Raw genomic sequence first — 19,490 nt, forward strand, 5'->3', positions numbered from 1 at the left:
CAATAACTGTTTTGCTTCAAAAAAAGGATGAATAAATTTTAAAACTAAATTTGTTAGTATTTACCCTTTCACTCTTGCTGTGAAATGATAGGCTAATTTGAAGGATTGAAGGCTAAAATTTTAAGAATACCAATACGCTGTATTTATGTCTCATATCTCATTCTAATGGTCATTCAGCTTTTCATAAAGATAGCATTGCTGGCTAGGCATGGTGGCGCACACTTGTAATCCAGCACTCGGGAGGCTGAGGCAGGAGGATCCCTGTGAGTTGGAGACCAGCCTGGGCTACATAGTGAGTTCAGGTCAGTCTCAACTACATAGTGAGACCCTGTCTCAAAGAGAGAGAGAGAGAGAGAGAGAGAGAGAGAGAGAGAGAGAGAGAGAGAGAGATAGCATTGCTTACAAAAATGCATGATTACAGCAGAGAGGAAACTTTACCCAGAGTAGACTAATACATATAGAAGGGACTCAATACTTGTAAATAAAAGTTTTCATGCTACAGAGATAGTTATATTTTTATAGTTAAAGATAAAAGTGTTTGATCCAGCCAGATACAGTGGTGCATGCCTGACATTCCAGCTACTGAAGAGGCTGAGGCAGGAAAACTGCTTGATCCCAGAAGTTCAAGACCAGACAGAGCAATTTGAGACTGCATCTCAAAAAATCAGCAAATAAAGCTACTTGATCCAAAATGATTTTCATTTATAGTTTTGGCTATACAGCGTATCTGTTAGCTATTGTTACAATAATTCTGCTTCACAATCCACCCCCAAAGTCAATGGCTGTGACTGTCACACATGCAGTTGGACCAGGGCTTGGCTGAGCTAGACTTGGGTTGGCTCCAAAGTAAAGATTTGGTCCACGTCTCCTCCCATGATTCTCCTTCCTCGGTAGACTGAGGCACACGCCCTTCTCATGCTACAGCAGCAGTGCAAGAGGACAAACTTCACCACACAGACCCCTTTCCAGTCTTTGCATTATGCCTACCAGCCTCCCACTGGAGAAAGTAACCATCAGCGGGACAGAGAAGAAAAAATTGTCACAGAGTGAGGGAGAAGGAAAATGCATACTGAGAGCAGTCACATGAGCTGTGATGCACACTGTGATGCCGTATCTTTCCTCGTCCATGGGCCCAGCGTGTGGGTCTCTCTGCCAGCCACATCCACCAACAGGGGCTTAAACCCAGGGGTGATGAGTTTGCTCCATTTCTGGGAAATGATCTGCTCATGTAGTAACAGAAACTTTCCTTCCAGAAACTTCTGTTAAAGACAAAACTGACGATGTCCTAGCAGTGATTTCTTGAGAAGAATTTGCCTGGTGTGTTGTCAGATTGCTCTCATTTCTGCAACCAAGTCAGAGACAACTGTGCACAGTGCATCCCAGTCCATCGTATCTGTATCCTGCAAGATGAGGCTGTTGGGAACCTATAGTACAAAATGAGGAAATGTCACCAATGCTGACAAATTAACATTTAATTAACTTCATATTAGTTTATTTGAAATATCATGTAAATTCAAACTTGTTAGTGTTTTTCCACCTGGTGAGTGAATTGATCCTTCCCACAAATGCTGGAGTATAGAAATCTTACTTAGCTCTATTTTCTTTAGAACTTTGCATGTTAGGTCCATGCACTGTCACTGAGCTGCTCTCTGGTTTCTTTTTTTCCTGTTGTTTTGTTTTTTTATTGCTGAGGTTTGGACCTAGGGCTTCGTGCATGCTAGGCAAGGGCTGTACAACTGAGCTGCACCCCAGCTTTCCCGTTTTTTTCTTTTTTGTTTTTTTGTTTTTTTGAGACAGGGTCTTACTACGTAGTTGAGACTGACCTGGAACTCACTGTGTAGCCCAGGCTGGTCTCAAACTCACAGTGATCCTCCTGCCTCAGCCTCCTGAGTGCTGGGATGACAGGCGTGTGCCACCATGCCCGGCCGGCTTTCCGATTTCTTGATGTGGTGCAGAGGCTGGTGAAATCTGTGGCCTCTCGTGAGACAAACATGGCCCATTTCCTGTTTTGGTGAATAAAGCCAGCCATGGCCCTTAGTTCATATGTTGTCTGTCCGTGGCTGCTTTCCCTCTGCACGGGCAGCTTGAGAAATGGCAACAGAAATGGCAAGACCACAAAGCCCGAAAGAACAGAAAAGTTGTCCAACCTTAAATGAACATAATACGAGACGGTGGGAATTTGGGAATTTGGGTTAGTCACACAGATCTGAAATGAATATTGTCCTTGAGTTATCCATAGGGCAAATTGGAGCCTATTTAAGAAAACAATCATTTTAATGCACTCATTTCCAAATGGGCGGTTACTACACCAATTATGAAATTTCTGTGGACATGGGGTGTAGATCAGTGGTGAGCCTAGTGCGTGTGAGGCCCTAGGTTCAATTGCCAGAACTGAAAACACATAAACAAACAAACAAATATGTCTGTTTAAGTAGATCCTGAGAAACTTTAAAATATTGCTCTATTACCAGACATGGGGGTGAATGCTTGTAAGCCCAGCACTCAGGAGGCTGAGGCAGGAGGATTGCCCCACATTCAAGGCCAGCCTGAACTACATTGCGAGACCCTGTCTCAAAAAAAAAAAAAGAAAAAGGCTTTTTTAACCTATAAGGAGACAACTTTATGTTTAATGAATCAACGTTTTGTCACTACCTCAAACTTTTCACTACAATAGACTGTGTCAACTCTTCTGGTACATCTGGCTTAGGGTAGCTTTGCCGTGCCAAGTTCATACGTATTTGAGTCAACAGCAACCTCAATCTCTTCTTAGAAGCCGAAAAGATCAAAACCTTTTATACTTGCCAGATGTCACTCTTAGAGATAGTCTGACAATTTAAGGAGCAATACCAACTTCAGCTTGATGTGGTGGCAGACTCACCCTAATCCCAGCAGCTTGCACAATTTAGTGACTTAGTGAGACCCAATCTCTAAATATAGAAAAATGGACTGGGGATGTAGCTTGGTGTGAATACTTTGGATTCAATCCCCAGTACCACAAAAAAAAGAAAGAAAGAAAAGAAGGGAGGGAGGGAGGGAAACAGAGCGAGGGGGGGGAGAGAATACTTGGAGAGGAAACATGCAAATTTAAAGTGACAGCAGGCCAGGCACGGTGGTAGATACCTATGATCGCAGCTGCTTGGGAGGCTAAGGGAGGAGGATTATAAATTTGAGGCCAAGCTGGGCAATTTAGCAAGATGTTGTCTCAAAATAAACACTTTTTAAAAAAGGCTAGGGTGTAGGGCCGGGGATTTAGCTCAGTGGTTCTGCCGCCTACCTCACAAGCTCGCAAGCACAAGGACCTGAGTTTGATCCCCGGTACCAAAAAAAACAAAAACAAAAACGGGGAGGGGGTGTGGCTCAATAGTAGATCCCTGGCCTAGCAGCATATGCAAGGCCTTGGTTTCAACCCCTAGTACCAGAAAGAAATAGAGAGAAGGAAGGAAGGGTGGAAGGAAAGTAGGAAGGAAGGAAGGAGGGAGGGAGGGAAGAAAAAAGGAGGGGAAGGAGAGAGAAAAAATGACAATAAATGTTCAGATATTTCAGGTAGGTGTGTGGAATTGAAAAGGGAATATTTCTACTGGGTATTGAATTACATGTGTGGTTTTCTGTGTTCTGGGATCCACGTTAAGTCCTAATTGAGACCTCAGTAAAGAGGCCTGGATGCTGGAGGAGTTCATTCCAACCCCTTCTCCACTCTGGGCTGCAGTAGAACTCTGTAAGATTCAACACCAAGACCATGGACTCTAAAATTTGAGGTTAGGTGGAAACAGAACAGGCGCTAATAGACCCTTCTTCTGAAAAGAAGCTTTCCTGGTAACCATCCGGTAGGTAAAGGACCGTGGGTCATCGTGGGTTTTCTTTATCAGTGACGTGAGTTTAGAACCTGTGAAATGGCAACTGCGTGCCTGTCCATGTCAGCGCAATCCGCTCTGCTCACATGCCCTGCTTTTTTTCCAGGAGTTGGGTGGCAGAGTGCACTTGTGCAGGGAGTGGAGGCAGCCTCGGGAGCTGCAGAAACCTCCGGCCCAGACATGACTATCAAGGTAAGGGATCTTTCCAGGGTGAATTCTCCAAGGGCACCCCTACAGCAATGGGAGCCTGAGGCAGGCTTCTGTGGGGGCAGAATGCACTGCTTCTCTGCTCTGCTGGGGCTCTTGTTATTCACTAACTTCCTGGTTGGGAACCAGACAGGATTTTCTGAAATCTGGGAGTGGATTAAGATGCCATTTAGAAGCCAAAACTCAAGGTGTGATTTCCAATAGATCAAATTGGCATCTTCAGTGAAGGTATGTCCACACGTGGACTGTTTATAAGAGGGGTCACTGAGGCAAATCTGAAAATTCTGAGCTGAGAAAGGAGGCCCCTCTGTCCACTGTGAAGAATGGTCAGAGAAGCATGAAGTAGCTTTGATCTCGACTCAAGATTTCCACCTATGTCAGCGGGAAGGCAGCTCACGGAGCCCACTCCTGCTGGAACGTGATGGCGTTTACAAAATGAGTCATCTGGACATCAACAAAAGTGTTGCTGTTCAAATGAAATTTGTAATTGCCTAGATTAAGGAATCTGTAGTGAAAGTTATCAGAGACTCCACCACTTACCCTCTATGACCGGATTAGATATAAAGGAATGGTCTTCCTCTCCTCGCCGGGGCCAGCCTGCTGTGTTTTGGTTAACCAAAGCGGGGGGTGGGAGGGCTTTCTCATATTTTTGCATGAATGATTAGAATGTTAATGTATATCATTTCTGAATGTTTCTATGAAGAACAACAAGGAATATCCCTTGCTATATTGAGGTATTACTGGAGATATTGCATGCCTGGGATTTTTAGACGTTAATACAAAAGAATGTGTAGGATGCATTGATTCAGTTTATTTTATGTGAAGGCTGAATGCATGAGAGTTACAAAATTAAAGGCAAGCTAATGATGGAGAACATGCCTGTAATCCCAGCACTCCCAGAGGCTGAGACAGGAAGATCACATGTCCAAGCCCAGCCAGAGCAACTTAGTGATTTAATGATATCCTGTCTCAAAACAAAAAATAAAAAAGGGCTGAAGATATAACTCAGTCAAAAGCCCTGAATTCAGTCCTCAGTACTGGAACAAAACAAAAACAAAATCACAAAGAAAGAAATTCTGCCATGAAAGAATTAAAAGTAAAAAAAAAGTCCTGAGTTTGGTCCCTGGTGCCTCAAAAAGGAAAAAAATTAAAAATAAGATAGGATAATACCCTGATTGGTCAAGAGTCAACTAATCTAGGCCAGGTGTGGTGGCACATGCCTGTAATCCCAGCACTCGGGAGGCTGAGGCAGGAGGATTGCTGTGAGCTCGAGACCAGCCTGAGCTACATAGTGAGTTCCAGGTCAGTCTCAACTACATAGTGAGACCCTGTCTCAAAAGCCAAAAAAAAAAAAGTCAACTAATCTAAATAATAACTATCTGGTGCTAAAACTTCATTCACCTATAATCATGTTTGACAGAATTTGCAAATCAGTAGTGTAAATTTGAGGTGATATGTTGATGTTTTGTTGGCCGTAATGGCAAAGACTAAAAAGTCCAAGTCTGGAAACATGACAGAGGAAGATCAACATTGATAGTAAACTTGATGGAATTCGATTTGCTGTCTGGAAATACCATTATTTTGAGAACTGGTGTTTGAGAGGCCAGCACAGCTACAGATGTGGTATAGCTGGACAAGACTCAGAAAGACGAGTTGGTTTTTACACAAGGAAATAATATATTCTAATAGAAGCAAACTGTGCTGGTTAAACCTGTATTGTGAACTTGTTCGGGAGCTCCGTAAGGGATGAGTAAAGCACATTTCTGGGTGTGTCTGGTGGGTCGGTCAGGAGGCATGACCTTGGGCACCATATCTGGTCCCTCGACCCTTCCTCTCTGGCCTGTTTTCCTGCTCTGCTTCTTGGCCATCAAAACTGAGCATCTTTTCTTTGCCATGCCCACCCCCCATGATGTTCCTGCTTTGGACCCAGCCAACCATGGACTGAACCCCCTGAAATCACGAGCCAAATGAAACCTTTGCTTCTTTAAAATCTGGGTGTTAGGTATTATGTCTGAGCAACGGGAAATCTGACTACTACACAAGTCTTGTCCAAGTTTCATTAACCAGTCTACTCACCCTTGTTACCAGAAGCTTGACTGAGGTATTTGGGCCCCTGCAGTTTAGGTGTGATTATCAGTCCCCCTTTCTCCTCTCTTTTAATAAATACTTGGGGATTTTGATCGCGTGTGGCACATGCCTTTAATCCAACACACAAGAGGGTGAGGCAGGGTTGTCGTAAATCGCAGACCATTTTCAGCTACATAGCAAGTTCTAGGCCACCTCAACAATATAGCAAGACCTGTCTCAAACTGTATCCCCTAAAAAAATATCATAATAGGGACAGGGATTTAGCTCAGTGGTTCTGCTTCCTGCATCACAAGCACAAGTTCCCAAGTTTTATCCCTGATACTATTTTAAAAAATCCTAATAAAAAATACTTGGGGGTTGTTTTAAAGATTTAAAGTTTTCTGTGTGTGTGTGTGTGCTGAGGATTGAGTCTCATTCATGCTAAGCATATGCTTTACCATTGAGTGGCACCTCAGCCCTCTAAATACATTTCTGTTTTTCTTAACTATTTAAAGTATTCATTCCAAGCCGAGAATTTAGTGCAGTGGTTCTGGTGCCTGCCTTGCAAGTGCAAGGACCTGAGTTCAATCCCCAGAACCAAAAAAAAAAAAAAAAAAAAAAAAAAAAAAAAAAGTGAAATATTCATTCATTCTTCAGAGTGGATTTAGTTTTAAAAACCATCATTTTATAAATAAAAATGAGAGCGAGGATGATTAAAAAGGAAGAGAGAGCATCTCTGCTCCTGGATCTCTGGCCTTGCTGACCTTGGAGGAATGGTTCCATTAGGGTCAGTGCAGAAAAGACTACAGAAAGAACTGTTGGCTTTGCAAAATGTCCCACTTCCTGGGATGACTTCAAATGAAAAGAGTGTTCAAATTCAATTGCATAATGGATTGTAGACTCAGAAGGTGCACCAGGTACCTTATATGGGGCGCAGGGTTCGACTTCAATTTAAGTTTAGTATCGATATCCTTTTGGCTCTTTTCAGGTCATATTTTCTGGTAAAGATATTTCCAATTATCCTCATGTTCACAGCAGTAGTCATAACTGTTTATCCATTTGGACAGATGATTGGTCCCCAACAATCTCAGTCCAGCTAGTTTGGCTTAGGATTATTAGCATGCTTTCCAGCTGCAAAGAAAAGAGACAGCAGCGGACAGTTCTCTTTACGTGTGAACATGCAACCAGAATGCAAAGAAAACAAAATGGTAGGGCAGTGAGAAAATGCGCTGTCTGATCATTCAGTCCTTGAACTTTAATCTTTGACTGGGAGTGACCTATAGGCATGAAGACTGCTTCCTTCTGCTGCATTTTCGCTCCTGCACATTCTGGGTGTGTGTTGATTGCTGGTTCAGCCCATGCAATTCACATGCTTTTATTAATTACGCGGTATAAATGCAGCAGGTTTCAGGAAATGTCAAACATTGTTCCACTTTTTTTTTTTAAGCTTTGAAGAAGTTCCAGATCCTCATGTATTGCACAATAACAATGATTTCCTTGCTGGTTTCACAATGTCCACTGATAGCAATGGACATTGTAACAGAAAAAGTTTTAATTAATTCCTGCCACTCAGTGCATGCATGACAGAGCCTATGAAGTGAGCCTGACAGGTATGGTGGGATTATAAATGAAGTGAGGGATCCAACAATACTTTGAAAGTCACCCCAACTGTTTATATTCAGATTCTATGCACTGTGATCCTAAGATTAACAGCATGAGTTAACATGTGTCTTTAAAGGACTATGATGAGCCGGGCATGATGGCCCACGCCTGTCATCCCAGCACATGGGAGGCTGAGGCAGGAGGATCGCTGTGAGTTCGAAACCAGCCTGGGCTACATTGTGAGTTCCAGGTCAGTTTCAACTACGCAGTGAGACCCTATCTCAAAAAAAAAAAAAAAAAAAATCAAAGAAAAGAAACAAAGGACTATAATGAAAGATCACTGTGCTCTTTTTTTCTCATTGAGTTTATTGGTACATTTTAGGTATACAGTACAATTACATTCATCATTGGGATCTTGTACCTTTACATGACAGGTCTTGGTTCTCATTTTTTCCCCTTGTCCCTGCCCTCCCTTCACCCCTCCTCCCCTCCCCCTTTACAAACACTTCTTTTCCATTTTTTCATTTTCTCATATTTTTTTCCCTTATTAGCTTTCCCCCACTGTGTATTTATTTAATTGACATGGAAGGTTTTCAGGTAGCATTGGCAGAAAGGGATAGTATGTTATTATGCTATGGTAACAATAAATTCATTTTTATAAGAAAAAAAATGCAGAGAGAAAGGAAGATATTTAAATGTACTAATAAATCATTGCAAATATTCTAGAGTTCTTCTGTTAGTGTCAACCCTTTCTTACTAAGGAATTTGAGAGAGGCCTCTAGGTGATTGTAACAAGAAAAATGCTTCTGCTTAAATCTCCTTTAGTTTCCCCAATTATTCAGCAATCATTGCTTTTTTACCCTTTAATACCGTGCTGTTTTCTATCCAACAGTATTCTACATATCCATCATAGCTTTGTGTACAAGTGAAAATGTTATTTTTTCTAAGTGCCTGATATTTATTAAGTAACCACACACTACTCATGTATTTGTCTGCAGCTATTCTAACAGCTACTTCACATACCCTTGTGACATCAGTTATTCCTGCCTTTTGCCCTGGAATAACAGAATTTTTTGAATTTGATTTATTGACACATCCCAAGGGGAAATATCAGCAGAAATCAGAAGTCATTACAGCAGTTTTCTTTCTTCCATATTGCTCTTCTTGATATATATCTCTATGTACACATTATAATAGTATACATCTATGCACATAAATATGCATTGTACATATTATATACTGTACATACAGTAGATATAGATATATTTATCTTCGTGCTTATAATTTTTCCTTCTGAAAAAGGCAAAACCTTAATTCTCTGATTGTACTTTTGTGTACTATATGTAGCCTTTTAATAATATCTTATTTTGAAATGGCATAGTATTAATTCTAAAAATACACATGACCCAGGTGAGTGAATTCATTCTTAAACAAACTTCTAGCCAGGTGTGGTGCCTATAATCCCTGCACTGTGGAAGACTGAAACAGGACTGCATGCTTGAGCCTACCCTGGGCCACTTAAGATCCTGTCTTGAAATTAAAATTTAAGAAGGGAATAGGGATACAGCTCTGTGCAAAAACCCTGGGTTCAATCCTGAGCAGCACCACAAAACAAAACTAAACTTATGTTCTGAATTACATTGAACTAAGAGCATTTACATTAAAAACACCTTCTAGGGCTGGGGATTTAGCTCAAGTGCAAGGACCAGAGTTTGATCCCCGGTACCCCCCCAAAAAAACAAATAAACAAAAACCTTCTAAATTCATTGATATAGGTAGGAACATCCTTATAAGCCTGCTTGACAAGATTTTTTTAGAGTGGTGCTGAGGATTGAACCCAGGGCCTTATAGATTCTCAGCAAATGCTCTAGTACTGATTTATACCTCCAGCTGCTTGTAGTTTTAAATTACTCAGTGTAGTGGGTTGAATTGTGAAATTCTAACCTCTAACTTTTTTTTCCAGTTGAAAATCAAACTTTGAAGGGGGTGAAGGGAGGGCAGAGGTATGGGGAAAATATAAGAACCAGCCTGGAATTTAGCTCAATGGTGCCTCCGCCTGCCTTGTAAGCTCGATCCCCGGTACCAAAAACAGACAAACAAATGAAAATTATTAAAAAAGAAAGAACTGCCGGGCATGGTGGCGCATGCCTGTAATCCCAGCACTCAGGAGGCTGAGGCAGGAGGATCGCTGTGAGTTGGAGACCAGCCTGGGCTACATAGTGAGTTCCAGGTCAGTCTCAACTACGTAGTGAGACCCTGTCTCAAAAAAACCATAAAAAAGGAAAGAAAGAAAGGAAAGAAAAAAAGAACCAAGGCATATCATGTAGATCCCAATGATAAATTATCCCAATGATAAATGCAACTGTATTGTTTGCTTTAAATGTACCAATAAACTTAATGGGGAAAAAAATCAAATTTCTCCCCTCCCCCAAATAAAACATCTAACTCCTGGGACCTATGATGTGACCTGAACTGGAAAAAGGTTCTCCGTAGATAGAATTAAGAATCCTGAGATGAGATTACTCCGTGTTAACCAGAAGGGTAAAATCCATTGACAAATGACCTTCTAAGAGATAAAAGAGAAGGAAATGAATATGCATGAGAGAGCTCATCTAAACAGAGCCAGAGATTAGAATTCTGCAGCCCCAAGCCAAAAAACAAAAGGAGGAGCTGGTGGTATGTCTCAGTGGTAGAGGGCTGGTTCCCCAGAAACCCCCAAAATGAATCAGATAAACGGAACCCTAGGAGTCACCTCTGGAATCTTTGGAGGGTGTACAGCACCGTCAACACTTTGATTTTGGATGTTAGGCCTCCAGAATTGAAAGAAAATCAGTTTCTCTTGTCTTAAGCCACCAGGTTTGTGGCAGTTTGTTATGGCAGCCCTAGGAGACCAGAACATTCAGATTCTACCAAGAGTCACACTTACACTTCCTGAGTACTGACACTGTAGAGGTAGAGGCTGATATAGAAGTATTATGTGAATCCATTGCAGTTTTCTTATTTTACCATATTAATGTTTGTACCTCTTCTTGTTTTAAGAGAACCACATTTTTTTCCAGTTTGTATCATCATAGTTTACTAGAAGAAAAGGGCAGTCATATTTCAGGATAGCTTCTATATTGTATCTATCTTATTCTATTTTGCTGCTTGTCTAAACACCCATAAATTAATAGATTCATAAATAAAAGGTACGGATCTGTATTTCCTAAAAATTGCCTGATCGTGAGAATCACCTGCAGCAGTATAAAAAGCAGTAATGAAAGGGCAGCCGATTAAATTTCTTCTAAAATTAAGATTCAGAGCTAGGCGTGGTGGTGCACACCTGTTTTCCCAGCATTTTAGGAGGCTGAGGCAGGAGGATCACAAGGTTGAGCCCAACCTGGGCACTTTAGGAAGATCATGGTTCTAAATATAAATTTAAAACAGGGCTGGGGATATACCTCAGTGTGAAGGCTCTGGATTCAATCCTCAGTACTGCAAAATAAATAAATAAATATCAGATTTTGAAGGTCTGGGTTTGAGAATTAGTCTTTGTGGTGCTGGGCATAGAACCCGGGTTTGCCAGGCAGGCGCTCTGTCATTGAGCTCTGTCCTCAGCCCCAAGAGCTGGCATTTTTTAGTAAGTGCTCTAGATGACTTTTATGATCACTTCTGGCAGACGGTGTTTAGCACGTCACTAATGCAGGACGGGGTGTGCACGTGAGTTCTTCTATTGGTCTCGCCTCTCTGGTTGTCCTGCTGATCTGAGATCTGGAGACCACCCTGTTCACTCTTTGATTTCTTCCCTTTTCCATGCTGCATAAAACTCAGACTTTCTCGTTGTGACTCCAGTTGCATTTCTAGCCGCATCTTTCACTGTGTATCTCTCTGTTCCCGACCCTGCTTTCTTTACCGATCTTCTTATAGACTGATAAGGCTAATTTGATGATGGCCCTTTGCTTAAAACCTTCAAACCGTCCCTGCCTTCCCCTTGATCTCAGAACAAAGATCACACTCAAGCGCAGGTGTGGAGTTTTGGTGTTAATATTGTTTATTGTTTATTGATCTCGGGGCCTTATACTGAGCTACATTCCCAGTCCTTTTTTTATTTTTGAGCCAAGTGTTCACTAAGTCACTAAATTGCCCAGGCTATGCTGGAACTCACGATCCTCCTGCCTCAACCTCCCTAGTGCTGTGATTACAGACGTGTGCCACTGTGTCTGGCAGATGCATAGTTTTTAAAACCCCACAGTAGTGCCCTCTTATACTAAAATCAGAAGAAACATTTTCAGCACTCTAACAAGAGCTCTCATGCCCTCTTGGCCATTTGCACCCCAACCCCAAGCTGTGGTTCATAGAATGTGTGGTCTTTTGTGTCCGGTTTAGCATGATTTTTCTATAAGTTATCTATGGTATAGCTCCTCTCAGTCACCTTTTCACTCCAGTTAATGTCGAATTCTATTTCATATTTGCGTATGCCACTGTTTGGGGTTTTGTTTTTGTTGTGGTGCTAGGGTTGGAACTGAACCCCGGGACCAGCACATGCTAGGTGAGCATTCTCTCAGTGGGCTACACCCCTAACCCTGCTTTTGGGTTTGTTTTGTTTGCTTCTGTCCATTCTAAGTCGATGGACCTTTGGGTTGTGTCCACTTCTCACCAGTACTGCCGCTATGGCGAGTTGCATGAAGTCCTTGCATGGATGCAGTGTTTGCCTTGAGCTCATAATGCTACAGGAAATAATACCAGAGGTGAAACGTTTTATCTCCTAGCCTGTTAGCTCTGTGATACACTGAGCTCTTGTTTTCTAAAAATCGAAGCATGAATTCTAGGGACAATGGAGGCTAAGAGTTGGAAGAGGGGCAGGAGGGGTCCCAAGTGGGTAGCCGGGAACCCCACTCTAAAAGGGAGTTTTATAGGGTGAAACCCGCTTGGGTACATTGTGGACCACAGCCGTGATCACCCAATAAGGTTACAGCACAGGCACTTAGGTGATGGCGGGCCACTTGGGAAACAAGTCACGTAACAAGCGTGGATGGAAAGAACAAATATTCTCCTAGGAAGGTGGTGGGTCCAGAGGTTTCTGGTCACCCTCTGGGTTAGCTGATGTCTAACTGGACTTCAGGAAGTATGTAAGTCTGGTCATCTTGTCTTCGTCTTGAGGCCCAGTTTACACCAGATGTATCTCAGGCTGCAGCTATGGTGGGTTTCATTTTCGTCCTGACTCTCTTGAGGCACTGGCCCTGTCTGACTGCCTATGATCTTTCTATCTAACACATCTGTGTATAATGCTGCTTGGGAGTAGAATTGTGTGGACCAATGGCAAATCGTGTTTAATATTTGAAAAACTGTGAAACTGTTTCCTATTCTGTCTGCACTATTTTACACCCAGAAACCATGGATGAGGGCCCCAAATTGTACCTGCTTGGCTGTGCCTTGTTTTCCTATATTTTGTTTATTAATAGACTGTACAAAAACACATCCAGCAGTGCAGGGGATGTCCCCCAGGGACAGAGTGCTTTTCTAGCACGGACCGGATGAGGCCCTCGATTCAATCCCTAGAATGTAAAACAAAGCATATCACATTCAAGAAATACCCTTGAGATCAAAGTTTTGTGATTTAGGGTCAGGGATTTAGCTCAGTGGTGGTGCCGCCTGAGTTCAATCCCCAATATGAAAAAGTGGGGGTGGCTGGGGATTTAGCTCAGTGGTGTTGCTGCCTGCCTTGCAAGTGCAAGGTCCCAAGTTTGATCTCCAGTACCAGAAAAAAACACAACAGTTCTGTAGTTTGGCTCCCATTTTAAGCTCATACACCAGCTAAACCCCAAAGGGTCATCTTTACCTTACCCTGTTGTTCCACATGTACTAAAACTAAAAACTAGTTCACCAGCGCTTTTCTTGGAAAGAAGCCTCCTATTTTTATTTATACATGCAATGTTTCTTGCTTACACTTAGTCAAGAAATCAAGTTGGGACCTTCACGCAAGTTAGAGGTTCTGGCCAAAAAAAAACATTTGAAAAGAGCACATTTTCCTCATCAGAGACAGAGAAAAAGACAACTCTCTATCTGTAAAACTCCTCGCGGGGAGAGAGACTGCACTCTGAGAAGAGCAGATGTTCTCCGTTACAAAAGGGAGAAAGCATTTAGACTCTTCCGGTGGTGAATAGAGGCCACAGGTTACAGCTTTCTTTGGCTTTTGCTTTAAAAAGCTGTTCTGCTGGGAGCCTTTTGTTGGTGGTGCAGGGCCAGTTGTCCTTTGTCCTTGATGATGACAACATTGTGAAGGATTGTTTTGGGCAGGGCCTCCAGACAGAAAAGACACGGTTGGGACAAAAGTCCTTTCTACATTGTTCCCGGCCAAAAGAAATATTCTATTTCGGATACTTTTTTTTAAACCTTTGAATCTATTTTGGGTAGTGGATTGCTGAGAGAGTTGGCATTGGTGGGTAGTACACAGACCAGGATGATATGGGTCGATTTTCCTCTTTGAGAAACACTGTCTTAGATTTTCTGTAAAATATACACTTTAATAGAGAGAGAGAGAGAGAGAGAGAGAGAGAGAGAGAGAAAGAGAATATATTCTCCAGGATATATATATATATATATATATTTTTTTTTTTTTAAGTGAAAATAGGAAAGCTGGGCGTGGTGGCACATGCCTGTAATTCCAGCACTGGGGAAGCTGAGGCAGGAGGATCGCTGTAAGTTCGAGACCAACCTGGCCTACATAGTGAGTTCCAGGTCAGTCTCAACTACGTAGTGAGACCCTGTCTCAAAAAAAACAAAAAAAAGAAAATAGGAAAAAATAGAAACGAAGCATTTATACATGGGGAGGGGATTTAAAGGGGAGAATGGGATAAAATTTTTAAAAATAAAAAATATAAAATAAAATAAACATTTTAGGCCTAGAGATATAGCTCAGTGGTACAGTATGTACCTACTGCACTGGAGACCCTAGATCTATAATGATCATATGTAGACAGATAGATAGATGAATGATAGGGAATAGAGGAGTAAATGTAAGATGTTTAGTTCGTGTTCCCCAAAATCAAAGAATGAATTCTAAGGAACAGTGGAGGTTGAGAGTAAGAAAAATGTATTAAGAGAGATAGCTCCTGAGAGGCAGGAGGGGACCCGAAAGTGGGAACCCACTTCTTACAGGAAGTTTTATAAAGCAAAACCACAAGGTCCTTACAAAATCACGAGGCGAATGCAATGTGGGTCATGACCAATTAGATTACAAGTTTTACAGCATTGAGGGAATGTTGACCCAATGGGAATACAAAGACCCTTTTTAGGAAGGAATGGATCCAGAGGTCGAGGTCACTCACAGGGGTTACTGATGTCTATCTGGACTTTATTGGACAAGGTGATACTAATTATAGTACATAGCTTATCCCTGGGGTAGGCACGCAGGCCTGGTCATCCCATCTTTATGTTGAGGCCTCCAGCCACGGTTGTCCTGTGTTCCCATCTTCTGCCCTGACTCCCTGGAGGGCCCGGTCCTGTCTGACTGCCTGTAATATTTCTGCCTGACTTAGCTGTGTACAATAGGTGCACGCGTCTTAAAGGAAATGGATATATAAACTGTCCTTCACTGCGTCAACGTTGTGTATTAAGTGGTAAGGATGATGGGATAAATGTTTTGGAAACATGTCAAGGGGGATTAATGGCAGTGCGTCTTTTACTGTAATAAATGTTTTAGTTAAAAACATTTCTTAGTCCTACGTGCTCTTTATTGTGTCAAGTAAAATGAATGCCAAAGTCATTGCCAGTTCTTAATTCTCTATGTATCGATAAAGAATATTCCAGACAACTGAAAGATCCCGAGTACCTTCTTTCCTGGTTTGTTTTTCCGCTGCGTTCTTTGGCCAACAGTAATCGCTGGCATGGATTGACTAGGAATCTGCTGTGAGCTGAGTACTGTATGGACCTGGGTGTGCCCTGTCTCATTTAATCCCGAATAACCCTGCTAAGGAGGAACTGTTGTTAGTCCCCTGTGACAGATGAGACTGTGGCATAGAAAGTTCGATAACTTACCTGAGGTCTCAAAGCCAGTATGCGATGGAGCCAGGCTTTGAACCCAGGTAGAAAGATACTTTGTGCTTGCTGCATTTTGGTATCAAGGAATACAAATCCATGTTTCTATTTGCTAAAGCAGAGCTCCAAGGAAGGGCTGGACTAGTTTAGCCAGAGTGTAGCGGGATAAGATACTAAACTCCTGGGCCCGGAGGCATACATAGCTCAGTGATGGAGCATGTGTGCAATCCTCAGCATTGGAAAAAAGAGGAAGGAGGAGAAGGAGAAAGAGGAGGAAAAAAAACTACTAGACGTCCAGTTAAATTTGAATTTTACATAAGTAATGAATAGCTTGAGGGAGGGAAATGGGATAAAATAAAATTTAGTTTTAAATGTTTATTTTATCCCACCCACAACCACCAAAATAAATTTATTTTTTAAGAAGTAATTAATAATGTTTTACCTTTAGCGTGTTCCAAATATTGCATAGGACATACAATACGGAGAAATTGTTTTTTAACCTAAATTCCAATTTAACTGGCTCTTCTGTACTCTTGTTTGGCAAGTCTGCCTCAGGCAAGACGGGCTGTGGAGAATCGGGAAAGGACAGATGTTGGAGAAGAGGGAAGGGCAGCCAGGCGCCGTAGCTCACGCCTGTGATTCTAGCGCTTTGGAAGGCTGGCTGGGCCTGGGGAGCACGAGGCTGAGGTGCAGCCTGGGCAGTTTAGTGACTTAGCAAGACCCTGTGTCAAGATAGAAAGGAAACGGGCTGGGAATATAGCTGAGCACGAAGCCCTGGGATTCAGTCTGCTGTAAACAAACAAAACTGAAAGAAACTGGTAAATGTGTTCCGTGATCGACGTGGTTTGTTTTTGTTTGTGAGCTTGGGTACTTTATATTTTTAATTTGTTTATTTCGGGATGAACTGAGGGCTGAACAGCAGACCGCTTCAGTCCCTTTTTTTGGTGAGGATTAAAGCGAGCGGGATTAAAGCTCAGGGAGTGTCATTGTCACGCGGATCGGCCTGTTTGGGAATTGGGCTTTCATTCTTCTGCTTTCCCGAAAGCTCAGATAACAACTTCTTTTCTTTTTCACAACTTCTTTTCACTTTGGTGACGTGGAACGTTTGTGTTTGCATTTCAGAGTTTGGAGTTTCAGCGTGGTCTTTCCTCCAGCGCGTAACCCTTGTCCCAAACAATGACCCGCTGTAATTTTTATCTAACACAATGTGATGTTAGCCTTTACACCTAACATATATGTAGTTTCTGTATGCAATCCATTGATAACCTATCAATGGACATCTCCTGATACGCTTTTTTCCAAGGGATCAAATCTTCCAGCATCGACCCATGCTGACTTTCATACCTCATTAGTTTCTCTGTGAAGTGAAACTATGGGAGGCCCTGCCTCTTCTTCATTTTACTTTTCTCCTAACAAAACAAACAACCTACCAAACCGTCTTTCCTCAGTCCTGTATGTTATACCTCTTCTGAAACCTCTTCTAGCAATCTCCATTTCAGCTGGGCTTTCAAGGCTTGGCCTGACTCTATTTTCTGCATATTTTATCATCTCAGTTTTTAAAGTGTTGATAAAATATTCTCGTGCTTTTTACCAGCACTGTTACTTGGTAAAATGCCCCTCTCCGAGTTGATCGTTGCCCAAAATAGATGACACTGGCTTGGATGTTTCCAGCAGAAGTTCCGAAACATTCACAAATATTTCCTGACTACATCAGTGTGTTTCCTTCTGCGCACATGCTGAGTGTTCCAGCAATGGGAGTGACAGTGAGGATGAGCTGGAGACGTTGTTTCTTGTCACTATCGTGGATGTCAGAGCGCAGCGTGCAGTCGCTCCAGTTTTCTGAAGAATAATGTGTCCTAGGCTGGGTAGAGTAGGAATACCAGTTCTTGGGGAGGCTGAGTCAGGAGGCTCACAAGTTTGAACCCAGCCTGGGCAATTTAACAGCTTTAGTAAGACCTTGTCTCAAAAATTAAAAATAGATAAATAAATATGTAATACACAAATAGAGGGTGGGCCGGGGATAGAACAAAGGTCTTGAGTTCAATACTCAGTACAACTATAAAAAAAAGAAAGATCTGCCCCAATGGAACACATTTGAGAACAGGACTCATTTGAGGGATCAGCCTGTGACCTCTGACCTCTGACAGAACTAAATGGATGAACCGGATGTGGTGGCACACGCCTCTAATCCTGGGATTACAGAGGCCAAACCGGGAGAATTTCTGGGAGCTCAAGGCCTGCCTTGGCTACATAGTAAGTTCAAGGACAACTTGAATTCATAATAAGACACTGTCTCAAAAAACAAAACAGACCACGGATTAAGCTCAGTGGGGCAGTGCCTGCCTCAAAAGCACAAGGTCCTGAGTTCCATCTCCAGTAGCAGAGAAAATCAAAACAAAACAAAACAACAACAACAGCAACAACAAAAGAACTAAACTGAGTAAACCAAACTCAGAACCCACTGATTGCACTGCTCTTTGGTAGTGTTGAAAAGTGGCCATGTTGGTTTGGTTTTAGGCAGGGAGGCCCATCTGCCTATCCAGTCGATGTATGGATAAATCATCAATATGGCCCTGAGAGTTCCAAACAATCAGAAGAAATTGTTTCTAAAAACCTGGGGTGTACTCACAGGACCAGTTATAATAAGCCTCATCTATCTGAAACAATTCAGATACCAGAGAGACCTCATAAATTCTCAGGAATATGTAAATGTGTTGGATTCATAGAAAAAATACTCTCACTGCTCCCCCGCCACACCTTCTCCCCTTTCTTTTCTTCTTTTTTCCTTGTACTAAAGATTGACCCTGGGCCTTTCACATTGAGCTAGCCCTTTTTTATTTTTGAGACAAGTTCTCTCTCAGACTTTTCATCCTCCTGCCTCAGCCTCCTAGAATGCTGGGATCATAGACATGCACCACTATGCCTGGCTTGTTTTGCTTCATTATATAAATACTTAAGATTTTTTTACAGTGCTTCTGTTTTGATAAATTATCAAATGCTTTCCTCATTTCTTCTCCTCATTCTCCAGTGGTCTTTACCCTGGCTTTTGTCTGTTGTAGTGAAAGTTTAAAACTAAAAATACACTTGATGGGGCTGGGGAGTGGCTTTGTGCTTTCAAAGCTGCTGTTCCTGTAAGGCAGGAACAGGGAGACAGAACAATAGAAAAATAACTGATTGGCTAGCATCAGGCTCCTTCAGGTTACCTTTTAAAAGTAAGGAATAGAGGAAATTTCTTTATCATTCCAATTGAAGCTGGTCTTTTTTGGGGGGAATTTTGGTTTTTATCTCGTATTTTTCTTGGCTTCTTAGGATGTTGAGATCTGGTTGGTGACTTGGAACTTTAGCATGAATGACTCCATTTTTATTTTTCATCTGGTCTGAGGCTCAACCTAGGAACTGAGTCCAAACAACAGCCTCTTGGGATATTTATTTATTTATTGGTACTGGGGATCAAATTTGGGTCCTTGCGCTTGTGAGGCAGCCGGGCTTGGCATATTTATTTAGCACCCATCGAAGGGCACACAGCCAAGGCATGCCAAGAGCCCAGCCAGACAGAGCCCAGGCCACCCTGGCTCTCAGGGACTGTGTCACATTGCCCTGCCTCCTGGAATTAAATAATGGTACTTATGTGCAGACATACTAAGAAGGCCTGCCTTGCCTCAGTTCTAACCAGTAAGGGGGCTTTACTGTATTCTATTTATAGTCTTTGATTTTGCTTTTTTTTTTTTTTTTTTTTTTTTTTTAAAA

At 42.1% G+C, this 19,490-nt stretch overlaps 1 protein-coding gene and 1 pseudogene across 5 annotated transcripts in view; both read left to right on the plus strand.

The window, feature by feature from the left end:
- Palm2akap2 (PALM2 and AKAP2 fusion) overlaps nt 1-19,490 on the plus strand; it is a 561,169-nt gene that overhangs the window by 426,206 nt on the left and 115,473 nt on the right. For all 5 annotated transcript variants that reach the window (XM_019209808.1, XM_010639300.2, XM_010639301.2 and 2 more), the window contains one exon: nt 3,958-4,043. In XM_019209808.1, coding sequence (XP_019065353.1) covers nt 3,958-4,043 — 86 coding nt within the window. The remainder of the gene's footprint in view (nt 1-3,957; nt 4,044-19,490) is intronic.
- LOC117284340 lies at nt 6,899-7,924 on the plus strand (annotated as a pseudogene).

The sequence above is a fragment of the Fukomys damarensis genome, unplaced genomic scaffold (assembly GCF_012274545.1).
Source record: "Fukomys damarensis isolate Sample0158 unplaced genomic scaffold, DMR_v1.0_HiC HiC_scaffold_36, whole genome shotgun sequence".
NCBI lineage: Eukaryota > Metazoa > Chordata > Mammalia > Rodentia > Bathyergidae > Fukomys > Fukomys damarensis.